The following is a 16,323-nucleotide window of genomic DNA, read 5'->3' as shown; positions in this document are numbered from 1 at the left end:
ATGGTCCTTTGCATGCAAACAAAGCACTGCTTGTAAAAATGGCTGGATCAAACTTATAACTGTCTATAAAAGCTAGCTTGTGAGTGAAGAGATGAAATATACACTGCTTCCAAAAAACCCACAGTAGTTTTTCTGTTTAGAGCTGGAATGCAGAATCATGATGCTTCTGTTGTGTTACCACTCCAGATTTTATTATGTTTGCATACAAGAAGCAAATGTCTTGTTTAGTGTATGACAAGTGAATCACCGAAATATAGCTAAGAGTCAAATCACCAGATATACAGGCATTCTAAAGACTGAACGGTCTTTGAAAATGAACTCAACTATGTCAGAGTATAATCCAAAGCAGCGTTCTAGATAATACAGCAAGAAGCTCTAACTTCGTAGAGTAATGACTGCATTCTTGTTACATAACAATACAAATGCAATATAAAAGAACTTATTTTCATGATCATAGGAGCTAGTATTCTGGAATTGTCCAGTCCAACAATTATGACTATTTTACAAAACATCTGGACTATTTCTAAAAACAAAAGGTAATTTTCACACTTTCCCCACTCCCATCTATTTAGACATGTTTAAATAAAAATACATGAAAGTATTGGCCTACAATAAAAATTCAGCACTGTATCAAAAAGTATCATTCGGTATGCATCATTGTATGTATTTTTCCTTTAAATCAGTTTAATTTTTCTCCCAGCACCCCGTGTTTTGTCATAATTTACACAACTATGCACGCAATAAGAAAATACAGGGTTGATTTTTATTAATAAAAATTCTAGGTAACACTAGAGAAGAAATAGTAAATGGAAGACAACCCTGCTAAAAGTAGAGTTAATAAAGAGATTGGAATGAATAATTAGAAAGCAGACTGGCTCTTTATAATTCCTCTCCAGATAAGGAGGTCGCCCACAAGTGCCCCAGACCAGGGGTCTCCAACCCTGGCAACTTTAAGCCTGGCGGAACTCAACTCCAAGAATATTCCAGCCAGTTCTGGGAGTTGAAGTCTGCCAGGCTTAAAGTTGCCAAGGTTGGAGACACATTTGAGGGGCTGCCATAGAGAGGAGAAGATCAAACTATTTTCCAAAGCATCTAAAGGCCAGGCAAGGAATAATGGATGAAAACTGACCAAGAGATTCAACCTAGAAATAAGGATAGCTTTTCTGACAGTGAGAAAAATCAACCAAGAGAACAGCTTCCCTTCGTTGGGGGGGGGACTTCATCACTTGAGCCTTTCAAGAAAAGATTGGACTGCCATTCGTCAGAAATGGTGCTGGGTCTCCTGCTTGACGGTTGGGGAGGGGTGGTGGACTAGATGACCTATAAGGCAGGGGTGAAATTCAGCAGGTTCTGGAGAACCGACAGCGGAAATTGTGAGTAGCTCGGAGAACCGGCAAATACTATCTCTGGCTGGTCCCAGAGTGGAGTAGGAATGGAGATTTTGCAATATCTTTCCCCCAATAGTGGAGAGAGAATTGAGATTTTGCAGTATCCTTCCCCTGGAGTGGGGTGGGAATTGAGATTTAGCAGTATTCTTCCTCTGCCATACCCACCAAGCCACACCCACAGAACTGGTAATAAATAAATTTCAACACTGCTATAAGGTTCCTTCCAACTCTGTTAATCTGTTATTCTGTTAATAAAGTACTTGGCAACTGATTGTGCGAACAGGTTGCCAAGCACATAGATCGCAATCATGTAAGCTGGAGAGAGGCCTGGAAATGCTTTATGGACTGTAAAGTACCCTTTCTGAGTCATTGTTAGGTTCAAACAGTAATTAAACAACCAATCCTGTTTAGTCAAGAACTACCGATACTTAATTTTCAGATAATTTTCAAAAATTTATTGTCAACTGATTTGCAGCTGTTAGGAACCATTGGACTGATAAGGTTTACAATACTAAATGAGTTTCTTTCAATCCTTTGTGAAAGAAGTTAAATACAAGAACTAAAAAAAACCCTTTTGGATCAACAGCAAGAGTGATTAGATCTTTGATTTTTGAAAATTATAAATGGACTAAAAGTCCAAATGGATTTGAAAAAAAGATTTTTGAATTATCTATCAGAATCTTTCACATGAAAAATGCTTTTATTTTGAATTACTTTTAATATATATATAGAATGGAGCTTTTAAGATTGGACACAATAGAGAACCAGAAGAAATAAAGATTATAAGTAAAATAGAAGAACAGTTAAATTTGATTTGCTAATTCAGCATAAAGCAAAATATTTTACAATAGGCATATTGAAAGATATTTTTCAACAATGGACCAAGAAGTTAATTTTATAATTATATTCTGTTTAAAATATATTATTGAAGAGGAACAATTTTTACTGGATGAGACTGAAATTGATCTGAAAGTGAATTTAAAAATAACAGGCTATAAGAATGATATGGAAAAAGATGCTACAAAGATATACAAATAAAATCACTGATGTTTTAGTAGTTACAATGGATATACACATAACAAACTAAGAGAGTGACCTGGATAACATTCTTATATTGGATTATTATATTGGATTCACAAAGACACATAAAGCTTTTAAGAATTTTGTGAGAAAGGACCAAAATTTCTAGGACATTATTTGGAAGGATTAAAGATCAAGATTGTTAAAAGCAAAAGGAAGGAATATAAAGTTGGTTTATTTGGTCAAGGTTAAAATTGATATGTTGTTATCTCTGCTAAACCTTAATGGACTTTAGCTGATATGGACTGAAGATAAGGATGGGATATGGAAAGAAGAGATCATTTGTTGCATTTTAAGAAAAGGAGCTAAAATTACTAAAATTGATAAAGGGGAAATATTTATATATTTCTTTTCTTTTTTTTACTATGTTTGTACTTTTCTATTTTTCTTTTCGGTACCATTTTGTGTTCTAATTCTTTTATTTTTTTACTTTGTACTAGTTTTTATCTTCAATTGTAATTTTTGATCAATTACTATAAAGTTATAGTAACAATAAATTAAATGCTATTTGGCATAATTTCATTTTTAATTATGAAAGCAATTAGTAAAGACATCTCATTTCTTTAATTATTATTAGTAATTTCTCTTATTCTCTCATCTTATTAGCTACTTCATCTATGTGTATTTTTTGAAAACAACACTCTTCACTTAGCATATTGGATGATAACAATTTTTCTTTCAAGATAGATGATAAAATGTAGCTGCCTACAATTTATTTTAGTTATCAAGACAGGATGAGAACCATTCTAAATGATATGTTTCTAGAATTAAAGATTTAATACAATTCAAAACAAGATGATAAATCTTATGATCACAGTTCTTTGGAAAGTGTTCTCTATTCCTCTCTAATGATCTTCATATGTTTATTCTATCCACTGCTTTCAGTCTTTAAAATCTGTGATGTCAATAGATGTTTTGTACACACTTACATCATCTGCCAAAGCTGATGCACCATGTAACATGGGCACAGGGCTCTGTTTTTCGTAGTGATGCAATTTCTCATGAATCTAGGAAATAATGGAATAAAAAAGTTTAGTTAGCGGTAGAAATATATTTTGGAGATATACCATGTTTCCCCGAAATTACGACTTACTCAGCAAGTAAGTCCTAGCTTGATTTTTACATGTGCATCCAATATAAGCTATACCCCCAAAATAAGCACCAATTAAAGACTCTGCCCACTCCAGGATGTACAGATAAAAATTAAACTAGGGTGGGGTTGGGGGAGTGGAGCTGCTTACTACTTAAATTTGGATAGTTGCAGCCAGATCTCGCACACCTCGGCCCATTTCTTTTGCTGCAGCTGGCAAGGCTTTCCTGAAGGACTCTGTAGCCGATAATATCGCTATGGATCGATCCAGAGCTCTGTTATCAGCTAGAGAGGCTTTCCTAAAGGCCTTCAGGAAAGACTTGCTGGCTGCAGAACAAATGGGCCAAGGTGTGTGAGGCCTTACTGCAACTATCCAAAGCTGAAGAAGTTCCTGAAGGCCTCTGACAGTGAAAAGGAGTCTGGGGACAACACAAGCAAGTGAGATGAGTGGACAACATCCTCCACTCAAAATAAGACTTCGTGAGTTTTTTTAGTGACAAAAAAATAAGACAGGATCTTATTTTCGGGAAAACATGGTACACTGACTAATTAAACAACTGCAAAAAAAAAAAAACCTTCCCATTTTACGGAAGCATTTAGTAGTGAACATGTAGATATAATTCATTATCACTTTTTGGTGAAGTGATTAAATTATGAAGCCAACCGGGGGGTGGGATAACCATTGTACACCAATATACAGTCAACCTACATTCACTTTTCTTTCCCTTGTTTTTTACTTCATAGTTCTTTATCTGTCCTCATATATTTTCTTACACCTTACTTAAGATTTAGAGATTATAATTCTTCTGAAAACAAAAATACATGCTACACTTTACCACCAATACTTCTGAAGTTACTAATATAAACAAGCAATGAACTACGCTGTTTTCCTAATATTTATTCAGCAAAATATACTTAGATATCATGTTTCTTAGATTTTAATAGCCATGTCACAACCATCTGTTTTTATCCCCTGTACATACAATTACAGGTTTTTTGACAAGCTATGGAATAAAATACATTTGTAAGAAGATGTAAACAGGTCATTTCTTCAAGTCTTTTAAAACATATAAAATATCAAATCATTTAAACATATAACATATTCCTGCATTTAAACAAACTAACATTAGTATTTCCTCATATTTCAACAGAATCAAGTAATGACTGTTTACAGTCTGATTATAAAATCTAGACATTCTGTCACAATGATTTGCAAACATTGCATTTTGCATAAAATGTTTCTTCCTTGCTAGAATATTTTTGCAACATTTTTTAAAACATAACCAAGAGAAGAAAGTGATAGATTGCTAACATTTCAGTAAGCAAATTGCTTATTTAAATAACTTTTCTGTTAGACTGCACCAAGTCAATATAATGTAACATTTTCTCTGCCAAAAATGGAGTTAATAACACGTTTGGAAAACCTGCAAGAACGTACCTTCATGTTTTTCCCCATTTCCCAAAACATACTACTATTAAATATAATTTCTATTTACTTATCATAGATGTGATTAATTCTGCATGATTTGCCCAAACCAATTTTGAAGCCATCTGAAAAAGATGGATTTTGATTTATCTTGGGACATTTATATTAAGGCAATAAATTTGTGAATTTATTATTTATTATATTTCCATACCCAAAAACCAAATTTGCAAGTTATTTCGAAAAGCGCTTCCTTTATTCTAAAGAAGAAACTGATCACACGCTCCATGCCTGCTTTTATAAATTCTTAGAAAATGGTTTAGGAGTTACTATAAAATAGCAACATATTATACAATAACTCATTTTCTAAATGTGTATAATTCACAGAACAAATTATAAAATTGCAAATGTGTCAACAAGTCCATGAAGATTGGGGAACCCTTAAGAAATTGTTACTTTTAAAAAAAATCCCTAAGCTTAAAAGTAGTTAAAGTTCTCATTGATTTTAACCACTGTGTTAATCCTGATTTAACCATATCAGGAATTCAGAATGTAAAGCTCTTTTGAAAATTTTGATTAGCTGTATTTATAAAGTTATAATTGTAAAAATGATTACATCAAATATTTTGTTTTCAACTATAAAACATTAATATTAGGACTATAGTTTTATATGCAAAATGGTACTGTGTTCAATTCATTAAAATTAATGTTGGAATTCCCTTCTAATTCAATATATTTGCTTCATCTGACCTGCAATCTTATTTTGCATTCCCCTTTCAATTTTCAGTCTTTAAATATAATTGAAAAATCTAGACATCCTCTGAATTAATAATTAAGTTATTCAAACTATTTTATTTTTGCAAGTGTATAATCTAAATACTATTATAAACCCCTCGCTCCTTGGACAGCCTGATTAAAAACCAAATGTTGGTCTTTCTGAAAGAAACTGACTTCTTTGTTCCTCATATAACAAAATAAAGCAGCTATTATTTGAGATTTCAGAGACTTCATTCAAATGAACTTTTTTGGTCAATAAGGAGAAAATGTTTTGATGACTCTGCTTATAGGAAGAGGTCCCCATGGTGGATAGAGGAAATTCAGATTAAAGCCAAACAAATTACCCTTCCTCCAAGATAAATTTCTCTATGCTTTTACAGCCAAACTCCCTGCTCAGCTGCTGAAAAAATATTCTCAAAATTGGATGAGTTTTTGTTGGGTACTTTAATCTCAAGGTTTTTTTTTTAATAACTTGGACACTTTCAGAGTATTCAAAAGTTGGAAGAGAAACTCTCATCTTGTCTTTTTTGACATGGAAATATGAGGCTCTAGCAACAATCCTGTTTTATAAATGCAGACCACATACTAAAACCTGAAGTCCTTGAACAGCTATATAGGAATGCCATGCTCTCTTTCTTTAAATATGTTAAAATACATCTTTCAAAATACATATTCATAGGCTTGTTTATTGATTACTGCATATGCAACCCATGGTCATAATAAATACAAACTGATTCAAACCTGGAAAAGGTGTGCAACAAAGCTGCATTGGTACGTACCTCTATTTAATTAATACACAGAAGCAATTTTGAGGCACCTGTTCCTATCTCTCAAAAGCACCCATTGCCAGATGTTCATTGCTAAAGACAAAGAGGAACAACAACAACAAAAACTATTTTATGTCCCCGGGCTGTACAGATCTTGCAGGAAAAATTATCTTTGCATGTATTTCATAGAAAAATGAAATTTCTTGCCCCTCTTCATATTTTGTATTGTGTTTAATAGCTGGTTGTATAAATGTGTGTTGGATTGCTGCTCCAATCTTCTCCAATGTTCCCCATGGTAGACGTAGAGGGCAAGTTGTGAAAAATCTTCAGAAATTCATTATTTATATGGCCAGAAGGGAGGAAAGCTCCAGAGGTATTTAGAAAATGATTCTTACGATGTAATTCTCCAAGTTCTTCCAAGAAGATTTCACACCCATTTGCAAGGTTGGAGACACATTTGAAGGGCTGCCATAGAGAGGAGAGGGTCAAACTATTTTCCAAAGCACCTGAAGGCCAGACAAGGAATAATGGATGGAAACTGACCAAGAGATTCAACCTAGAAATAAAGATAACTTTTTGACAGTGAGAAAAATCAACCAAGAGAACAGCTTCCCTTCGGAAGTTGTGGGGGGCTTAATCACTTGAGACTTTCAAGAAGAGAATTGTTAGAAATGGTGCAGGGTCTCCTGCTTGATAGGTGGGGTGGGGGTGGACTAGATGACCTATAAGGCAGGAATGATATTCAGCAGGTTCTGGAGAACTGGTAGTGGAAATTGTGAGTAGTTTGGAGAACCGCTAAATACCACCTCTGGTTGGTCCCAGAGTGGGGTGGGAATGGAGATTTTGCAATATCTTTCCCCCAGTAGTGGGGAGGGAATTGAGATTTTGCAGTATTCTTCCCCTGGAGCGGGGTGGGAATGGAGATACAGATCTTGCAGGAAAAAATATCTTCACTTGTATTTCATAGAAAAATGAAATTTCTTATCCCTCTTCATATTTTGCATTGTGTTCAATAGCTGGTTGTATAAAGGCGTGTTGGATTGCTGCTCCAATCTTCTCCAATGTTCCCCATGGTAGAAGTAGAGGGAAAGTTGTGAAAAATCTTCAGAAATTCATTTATATGGCCAGAAAGGAGAAAACTCCAAAGGTATTTAGAAAATGATTCTTGGATTTAATTCTCCATGTTCTTCCAAGAAGGTTCCACACCCATTTGCATTCTGATTCAGGGGACCCTAAAGGTGCAGATAAACCCACAAGTGGCCTCAACAACTCTCAGAAAGCGAAGGACCAACCTTCAGAGTGCTAATGACCAGATGAAGATTACAAGGAATATAAATCTTTGATTTCTCCATCATTCAGTCAGAATTGAAGAAGTTTCCTGAATGAGAAGCAAAATTTCTTCAACGAAAAAAAACAAAGTCCAATTGCCTTTTGAAAAGCAACTTTAGGACAATTTTGAGGTAAATTTAATGTAAAAGAATAATAGATTTCAATCACATTTGGTAGCAAAAAAATTGATATTTAAAAAAATGCAAAGAGCACACTTCCAAGGGGAGAAAATGAAGAGTGTATAAAATAATTTATTCTAGAAGTCAAGGAAGAAAGTAAAAAGGCTGGATTGCATTTAAATATCAAGAAGACTAAAGTTTCCACAACAATAGAAATCATGATGTGAACAATGAGAAATTGAATCACACCAGATTTCTTTCTTTTTTTTTAAATTCCAAAATTTACGTAACAGGAGTCACTGGACTAAAATTAAATGCAGAATATTATTTGGTCACATTGCAATGACTAACATTAAGAAAATCTGGACAATAATAATAATTTAAAAAGCAGATAGAAGAAAACTAGACTTCTTCACACTATGATACTTCAAGTACTTCAAGAGCAAATATAATAAACAATGAAAACGGGAGATATCATTGGGATTAAGATTACCAAACTAGGAATGTCTTATCTCAGTGATGACTAATCTTTTTGTCATTGCGTGCGATAAGCACTCTTAATGCAATGTGCGCCCCTCCCCCCTGCACATACATATGATCTCCTGTCCTGTTTTGGGCCTACTAGGCCTCCCTGCAGCTTCCTGGGACCAAAGTGGGCCGGGGGGGGCGCACCATCCCCTGCATCCCATTTTGGGTCTAGGCCTCCCTGCAGCAAAAACAGGCCATAGGAGGGCACCACACCCTCACACACATGCGCTCCATCCCCCTGCATGCGCAGATCTGAAAATCTGGCCAGTGGGAGGCACACACATATGCGCAGTATTGCTGGGCTGGGGCAACAGTTGTGTATCTGCAGAAAGGGCTGTGCATGTCATCTGTGGCACGCATGCCATTGGTTCGCCATCATGGTCTTATCTGATTCTTTGGAGAAATTGGATTATGAATGGTTGGAAGTACAGGACAGAACATGTTAAAAGATCAAGTGATATACTGGTTTAAATTTAGGAACTTTAAACTTTAAACAAAGTTGAAAAACATTGGAACATTATCAAGAGAGATCTAAATCTATAAAGTCTCTGAAAGTTAAAAACTGTTTTATGATGACTCACATCACCTTCAAAATTCAGTCTAATTGCTAACGGTTGCATAGAATTCAGAGCCAGAGATTATTCATTTTAGAACATAATTTTGTTTGCCACTCAAAAAGAAGATCTAATGTGATCTAGTATCAGCAAAAATTGTGAAGGTGAAAAAGAAATGACATCACTGTTACTAACCTTCACGAGTAACAAATAATTCATATATTGTTAACATGATGGGCACCTATAACTATTTTTCCTAGGTTGTGATATTTTTGGCCTTGACAATTATTGTATAGATATTTTCATAATAGACAATGCAAGGCAAAGTTTATCAGACCTTAATCTGAGATGTAGCAATAGCAGAAACATTCAAAATACAAAACTAAGACAAAACAGATTTTTTTAAAAAGAGAGATATGCAACTCACATTACAAGTGTTTCAATGCCTTTCAGAAGGACCCTAGAACTGTTAGAAATGCAACACAGATATTATAGTTTACAATTCCTTAGGTTCTTGCTAGGATGAGTGGGGACTTATATGCCTAATAAAAATAAACACCTCATGTCACAATTGGCAAACAAAATGGAAGTTTGAATGTAATTTTAGTGCATCATGTCACCTGCACAGCAAATATCTCTTAGGGGACTGGAGACTAAAACATATGAAGAACGGTTGCAGGAACTGGGTGTGTCTAGTTTAATAGAAAGAAGGACTAGGGCAGACATGATAGCAGTGTTCCAATATCTCAGGGGTTGCCACAAAGAAGAGGAAGTCAAACTATTCTCCAAGACACCTGAGGGTAGAAGAAGCAATGGGTGAAAACTAATCAAGGAGAGAAGCAACTTAGAATTGAGAAAAAAATTTCCTGACAGTTAGAACAATTAATCAGTGGAACAGCTTGCCTCCAGAAGTTGTGAATGTCCCAACACTGGAAATCTTTAAGAAGATGTTGGATAGCCATTTGTCTGAAACGGTATAGGATTTCCTGCCTAGGCAGGGGGTTGGACTAGAAGACCTCCAAGATCCCTTCCAACTCTGCTATTGCATTGTATTGTACTGTATATTAAGCAAAATTGTAAAGATATTTTTATATTTCAGTTCAGACATTTCTTAACAAGAATGCTAATTACAAACTAAGAGAACAAACGCCTGACAAATATTTGCTTTACAACTCTTCCTCAGACTCCAGATGGAAAGACCGAGAGCTAAAGACAGTGTAGTGCATTTGATACACGTAAATAATAAAATATGATAGCAGAATAGAATGAGATAAAAATCATCTTTACACAAAATAGCATCAAATAAATTAAAATACAGGAATTGAAATTTACTTGATAAACATGTTAAGAAGAAAATATGAGCGCTCAAAACGTGTTCTTCCACAAAATATATTTCTTGTGTTTTCAACAGTTCTAAAGATATTTATGACTGTCAATTGGCACTGAATACTGGAATACTGAACTTCCCATGACATTCTCTGAGGAATGATTGTTTTTATATTTTGAAACAACCATGCTAAATAGAAAAGGGTATTATTTAAATTAATGTCTACTTTGAGCCTTAGGGGCCTCTATCATGTAATTAAGAGACATTCATGTGGGAAAGATCTATCACAGCATATTAGCTAGGGCAGTAACAAAAAAAAACCTTTGGGATTCAGAAGAACAACTTCAGGAAGTGGGAGGAAAAATTCTAAACACATTCTGCATATGGGCTTTATAAAAGAACTGTACTAGATTACCATACAAACTGTGAAAAAAGATAATCCTATATACCTGTTTAAATTGTGGGGGGGAAATGTCATTAGATGACTATCAATAATTTAGGCTATTTTAAAGTACCAGACAAATACAATGGTGATCAAGATGTTTTCTACCCCTCTGATCAAACATTACTCAATCATTGCTGGCAAGGAGTGGGGCTTGCTCTCACTCTACATTATAGAGTCTTGCCCTGTTGCTATTGGCGGGCATGGTCTTAGGGACTCTTTGGTTGGGCTGTTTCCCGTTGGCTTCTTTAGCAGTTTCTTAATGGCTAATTTGTCAGAGGGCACATTCCTTACCAGCAACTAATGATGCTACCTAGTTTGGGTATTGAAACATCTGCAACCTCAGAAAGCACCAAGGGTCCCTCATTTCAACCCTGAGCTATAAATATTCTTCTGTGTTGATTGGGCAAGATGTCTAATACTTTACAACCCTAAAAACTGCAAGAGCCACCTTTGTTATCTTTCCTTTTATTAGATTTGCATCTGGACTTATACCTTGAAGCAAAAAATGATGTACATGGAGATAACATTTCCTCTTTTTTCCCCACAAAGCAACCCTCCGAGATTATGATGAACCAAGTTTAAAATTAACCAGGAAGCTTCCATCATTGACTATGGACTTGAGACTTGAGCCTGGGTTTCCCCGCACTCTCAACCAAACACTTTAACTACTGCACCACATTGGCTCTTTCCAAATAATTAATATATAATTTAAATAAAAGATAAGTATCTTAATATCAGTGAATCTGCCAGAACAAAATTGGGGTGAAATAACTTGTCTGAAAGAGCCATTACATTACATGACTGTATCATCTGAAATATTCCATTTTGAATAAATCTACAACAATTAAAATTTTTCCCTTTTTAAAAAAATAAGAAGTGGTTCTTCCAGATTAGCCTTCTACTGAGTAGGATGTTAATCTTTAAGAGACATTTTAAGTGTTTTAATGATTGCAGTTACCATATAACGAGTAAACCATCTGGCCAAATGGAGTTAAAGATGCTTAGGCATCTTTCTGATGCAGTAATATATCCCAAAGCACTCCTTTACTGCAAACTAAGAAAAGATTTATCAACTCAGAACATCCTAAATTTACTGATTCATATTTTTTTAATTGTCTTCTGGCAGAAATGCAGTCATAAATATTGCCTTGTTACTTCCAGGATCATTGCCAGCCAATACATGCTAGCCAGCAGAGAGCTCTATGGGATCCTCACATCTGAAAAATTAGGAGACCTAGAGGATGGTGTTCTTAGCAGTAATCTCTTTGCTGTAGAACAATTTGACATCCCTCACCCTAAGTCAATATTCAGGAAACCATGAACACCATGATAAAAATTTCAGTTAAGCCAACTAGCAGCTTTGTGAGATGTTATTTGTTACTGTATTTTTACAACTGTAAATTCATTAGATTCCACGACTAAACAACATACAAATAATTTATAAATATATAAGTGAGCATATAAAGAATTATCACAATCTAAATGAATATTTCCCCCCTCTGTTTTCTGCTATATAAATGCAGATTTCTGCAAAAAGATAGGGACCCCAAATTTAGTATAAAGTCCAAGTAGCAGACTTGTTTTACACATTTCTTTAAAAGTCTAATTTCTAAACTAAAAGCTTTCTGATAATTATGAAATCAAAACTTCAAATAATTTTGTAAATTATAAACTACAATATACATGGACAGCTACCAGTTTTGATTTTACATATCCATTAATTACTTCACTTCAATTGCTTCACTAAGCTTATTTTAGTCATACAAGTTTAGTATATTTATATACAAAATACAATCTTTGATGGATACAAGCCAATTAAAGAACCAACTATAATTTCAGTTGATTTTGTTAAAGGAAATTATTTTAAATTAATGTGGCTACTGAATAGTTGCCATACTTTACCTCAAAAATATATGCCATCTAATTTCTGCTGTGAACATTTGTTTATGTAAGCTAAACTCCAGGCCATGAATGTTGACCATGAAGGAGTTTCAGATTTCCTGCTACTAATTCATGCTGCCTCGTTCTAAACAAGGGCAAACATCATATGTTTGTTACATTAATGCATTCTGCCAAAACATCACTATTAAATGAAATCATTGCAATATTTTTGGTAGAAGCCTTTAACAACTTCCATCCCTCACAGAAGCACAGAAGCTAAACAAGGCTGTTTTGTTTCCACAGGGTAACTGATTCTTGGTATACTAGAGGTTGCTCAAAACGTTTTTCCATACATGTTTCTCAGAAAGAATGAGCATTTAGTGTGGTTTACCTTTACCAGAGAATGAAGGCTTTTTTCACCAAACATATCCCAGAGGAAGGTCATGTCTTCTTGGTTGTCCATATGTGGCTGCAGCTGGGCTGGCAATGAAGCCAGAAGCTCATACAGACCTATAAAGAGTAAATAGAACATAAAGTGAAAATTAAAATTAATTTCATTTAGCACACTGTTAAGTTTCTGCTTTGTATCATTTTATATTGGGACAATTGAAGATATGGATATATTTAATAAAGCAATGAAGAAAATTTTAGTCTGTGTGGGTGTTAGATTAGGATTAAAAAAGAAACTGAAGTAGTGGTGTGGTATTCTTTCACTTTATTAACAGTGGCTAAAGTATTTATGGGTAATATATTTATTTAACACTGAAACAATAATTCATAAAGTTTTTTGGAAAGGGACAAAACCCAGAAACACATGCATTCCTTAGCTTAATCGTTATTCCAGTTCCCTTGATGTTGGAGTGAAATGAATCACGAACAGAAAAAACATCCTTGTAAGTATAGAAAATGGATAGGGTGGTTCCTTAAAAAGAGTTTGCGGTTTCTCTTAAATACTTCTGATACATTGCTTTTTAAAATCATCTTGGGTATAACAGATGCATGGATAAATAAGCTTCTGGAAAAAACCTTTGTACGTTTAATTTTTTATTGTTGCTGTTGTTAAAAAGAGTGCACCTGCGGAGCATTTCTCCAAACTCCTTCACAGAGATTAAAGCAGCGGCTGCCCCAGTTTGTTTAGGTCATGTCCCATGACAATTTCTTGAGACATGCAGTAGCATATAGGTTCAATACCAGGTAGCATAATATTATCCTTCAAAAAGCTGTCCAAAAAATATAATGTGATTTGCAGAACTTTCCCGCCAAGATTTGGCCTATTTATAGCATGTTTACCCAGTGGGGAATTTTTATGGCTAAAAGATACAATACTTCCCTGTCATAATCAAAGGTGGCATGCACTTTTTTGGCTAATCCAATATAGATGATCAACAATTATTTTTCTTTCATTGTGGCAATCCTGAATATACTAAAATATTATGTCTATTAAACAAGTGTGACTTTTATGATCAGACTAAGCACTATCCACGATAGAAATAGCTTTCCAAAGTAATCACCAAAGAAATACTTTTCCAAAATGATTGCCTATTAAATTATATTGTGTTACATTACATTGATTTTATTAAATTATACTGCCTACTAAGTTATAGTGAATGATCTATAAATGGGATCATTTCTCCTTGAAGATTATAGTTTAAACTCTTGAGTCAACACCATTGCACAATTTTCTGAGGCACTGGATGATGGTTCCAAAATTAATTGCAGAATTTTTTGGAAGCAATGTGCTGTTTTCCTGTCTTCCTGTTGTTATTTAATAAAAAATGCAAGGGAAAAAAATCCTTCCAGACATAATTTTCTATGGTCTTTTGTGAGGTAATGCTCATATTTCAAACTTTGATTTATTTTAAAGCTAATCTTCTTTATAGTAACTTTTAAGCATAAAAATAGAATGCCCACATCGCTGTAGCTTTTCCTAAATATAAAAAACACTGAATCTATACCATGAACCTCTTCCAACAGCGTTAGCACTAAAAGATTACAGGTTCAGACTTCAGGTCAGCCAAGTCACTTACAGAAGCAAAGCACTAAGTGCAAAGTTTATGTAAGAGCGATAGGCAACAAGGTGCCTTCCATCTGTTTCATATTATAGTTTTTGTAAGGCTTACTCAGCATGGCAATTGAAAAGTACTGGGAAGTACTAGATGGCTAAACCTACATGGATGCTACTTAAATATTTCAAAGTGAGAGGGAATCACATTTGTCTGAAGTATCTGCTGCGGCTTGCACTTCCTGCAACAGTTTCTAACACAGCAAGAACTCAGCAAAAGGAAATATAATATTGGATTGCTTTTTTACAACAGTAAATAATCCCTGCAGACAAGAATTCTTCCTACCTCATCAGCTTAAAAGGATTTTCAGATAGGTATTAAATCTAGAGTGGCGCCAACTTACTTATGACCTTCCTTCCTTACTTACTTGATATTTTACTTTTAAAAAGGTCATTCTATTTTTAAAAAGGGAAGCTTATAATCAGCAAGTACCAAAACTTCAGAAGCAGAAGTTTAAAGAATACCTTCGGGACCCAAATGTTACAAAATAAAAATGAATGGCAGCTGCAGTCTAGGTTTGTTGGCATTACACTACCCATGAAAAGCTTGAAAGAAAGAAAAAAAATCAGAAATAATAATAAGCATCCTGCGAGATGGGATGGCAGAAACTATTTTGTTAACTGTTGCTTGGATCAGGCCATATTTGTCATGACAGTCATTTGTGTAAGATCAAGCCCTTCTCACTACTTTGAAAGAAAACAATAAAAGATTAGAAAAGGTAAGTATCAAGAGGGTATATGGCATGCTGTTAGGACTAGAAAACAGGAGATTCTTTTTCAAAGCTTTGCAAACATACTGCCATTGTTCAGAGGCAGAATGAATAAACAATACGTTTTAAAGCACGTCCAATGTCCTGCGGTTAGCACTGCACATATAATGTAGTAAACTTGCCCATCATTACTGATGTCTTCAGTGAGGAAATAAGAGGCTCTCCACAGGAGAGGAAAAAGGGAAACACTGCTGTGTTCTGTAAATTTGTATTTGCTTGAAATTAGTTTGGTAAAGTTAGAAATTCCTGGTGTTGTTTATAGGTCTAGAGTTTTAAAGTTCTCTAAGGGGTAGTAGAACCTGTTAAAGCAATTTAAGTTTTTGGTGTAGACTTCCTCTCTAGTATTGTTCTTTCCCTGGTGAACAGATCTATGTTAGTAACATCACAGAATCTTTTTCAGAACACTGGTAACAAAAACCCACCAAAATGTTTGAGAATGGGTTGTTACACGGAAGACAAACGTATGGCATATTTTGTATTATTAAACCTGGTTTCACTCCAGTTTGAAGGTTTCTGCCCTAAACTATCTAAAATGGATTAAGTAAGTAATTATGATTATTCAAAGAATCACAGAATATTAGAGTTGGAAGAATTATCATAGGTCATCTAGTTCACCCTACGTTCAATGGACAAGTCGACTAAGCCGGGTATGACTGCCATTTAACCTCCATTTGAAGACCTCCTGCAGGGGAGTCTACTATTGTGAACAGAGGGTTCCACTGTTCAACAGCTTTTACTTCCTTTCTTTTATATCCATTTGTTCTTGCCCGCTCTGTGTTTCAA

The 16,323-nt window shown here is 34.7% G+C and overlaps 1 protein-coding gene across 2 annotated transcripts in view; it reads right to left on the bottom strand.

Annotated features, from left to right (window-relative positions):
* Positions 1–16,323, bottom strand: part of MPP7 (membrane palmitoylated protein 7) — an 89,692-nt gene that overhangs the window by 50,237 nt on the left and 23,132 nt on the right. The window contains exons 3-4 of one of the 2 annotated variants that reach the window (XM_032237789.1): positions 13,100–13,218; positions 3,398–3,475 (exon numbers count right to left, since the gene is read on the bottom strand). In XM_032237789.1, coding sequence (XP_032093680.1) covers positions 3,398–3,475; positions 13,100–13,218 — 197 coding nt within the window. The remainder of the gene's footprint in view (positions 1–3,397; positions 3,476–13,099; positions 13,219–16,323) is intronic. The other variant, XM_032237790.1, reaches the window with a different exon arrangement.

Source organism: Thamnophis elegans, chromosome Z (genome assembly GCF_009769535.1).
Source record: "Thamnophis elegans isolate rThaEle1 chromosome Z, rThaEle1.pri, whole genome shotgun sequence".
Lineage (NCBI taxonomy): Eukaryota > Metazoa > Chordata > Lepidosauria > Squamata > Colubridae > Thamnophis > Thamnophis elegans.
This window is presented reverse-complemented; position numbering and strand designations above follow the sequence as displayed.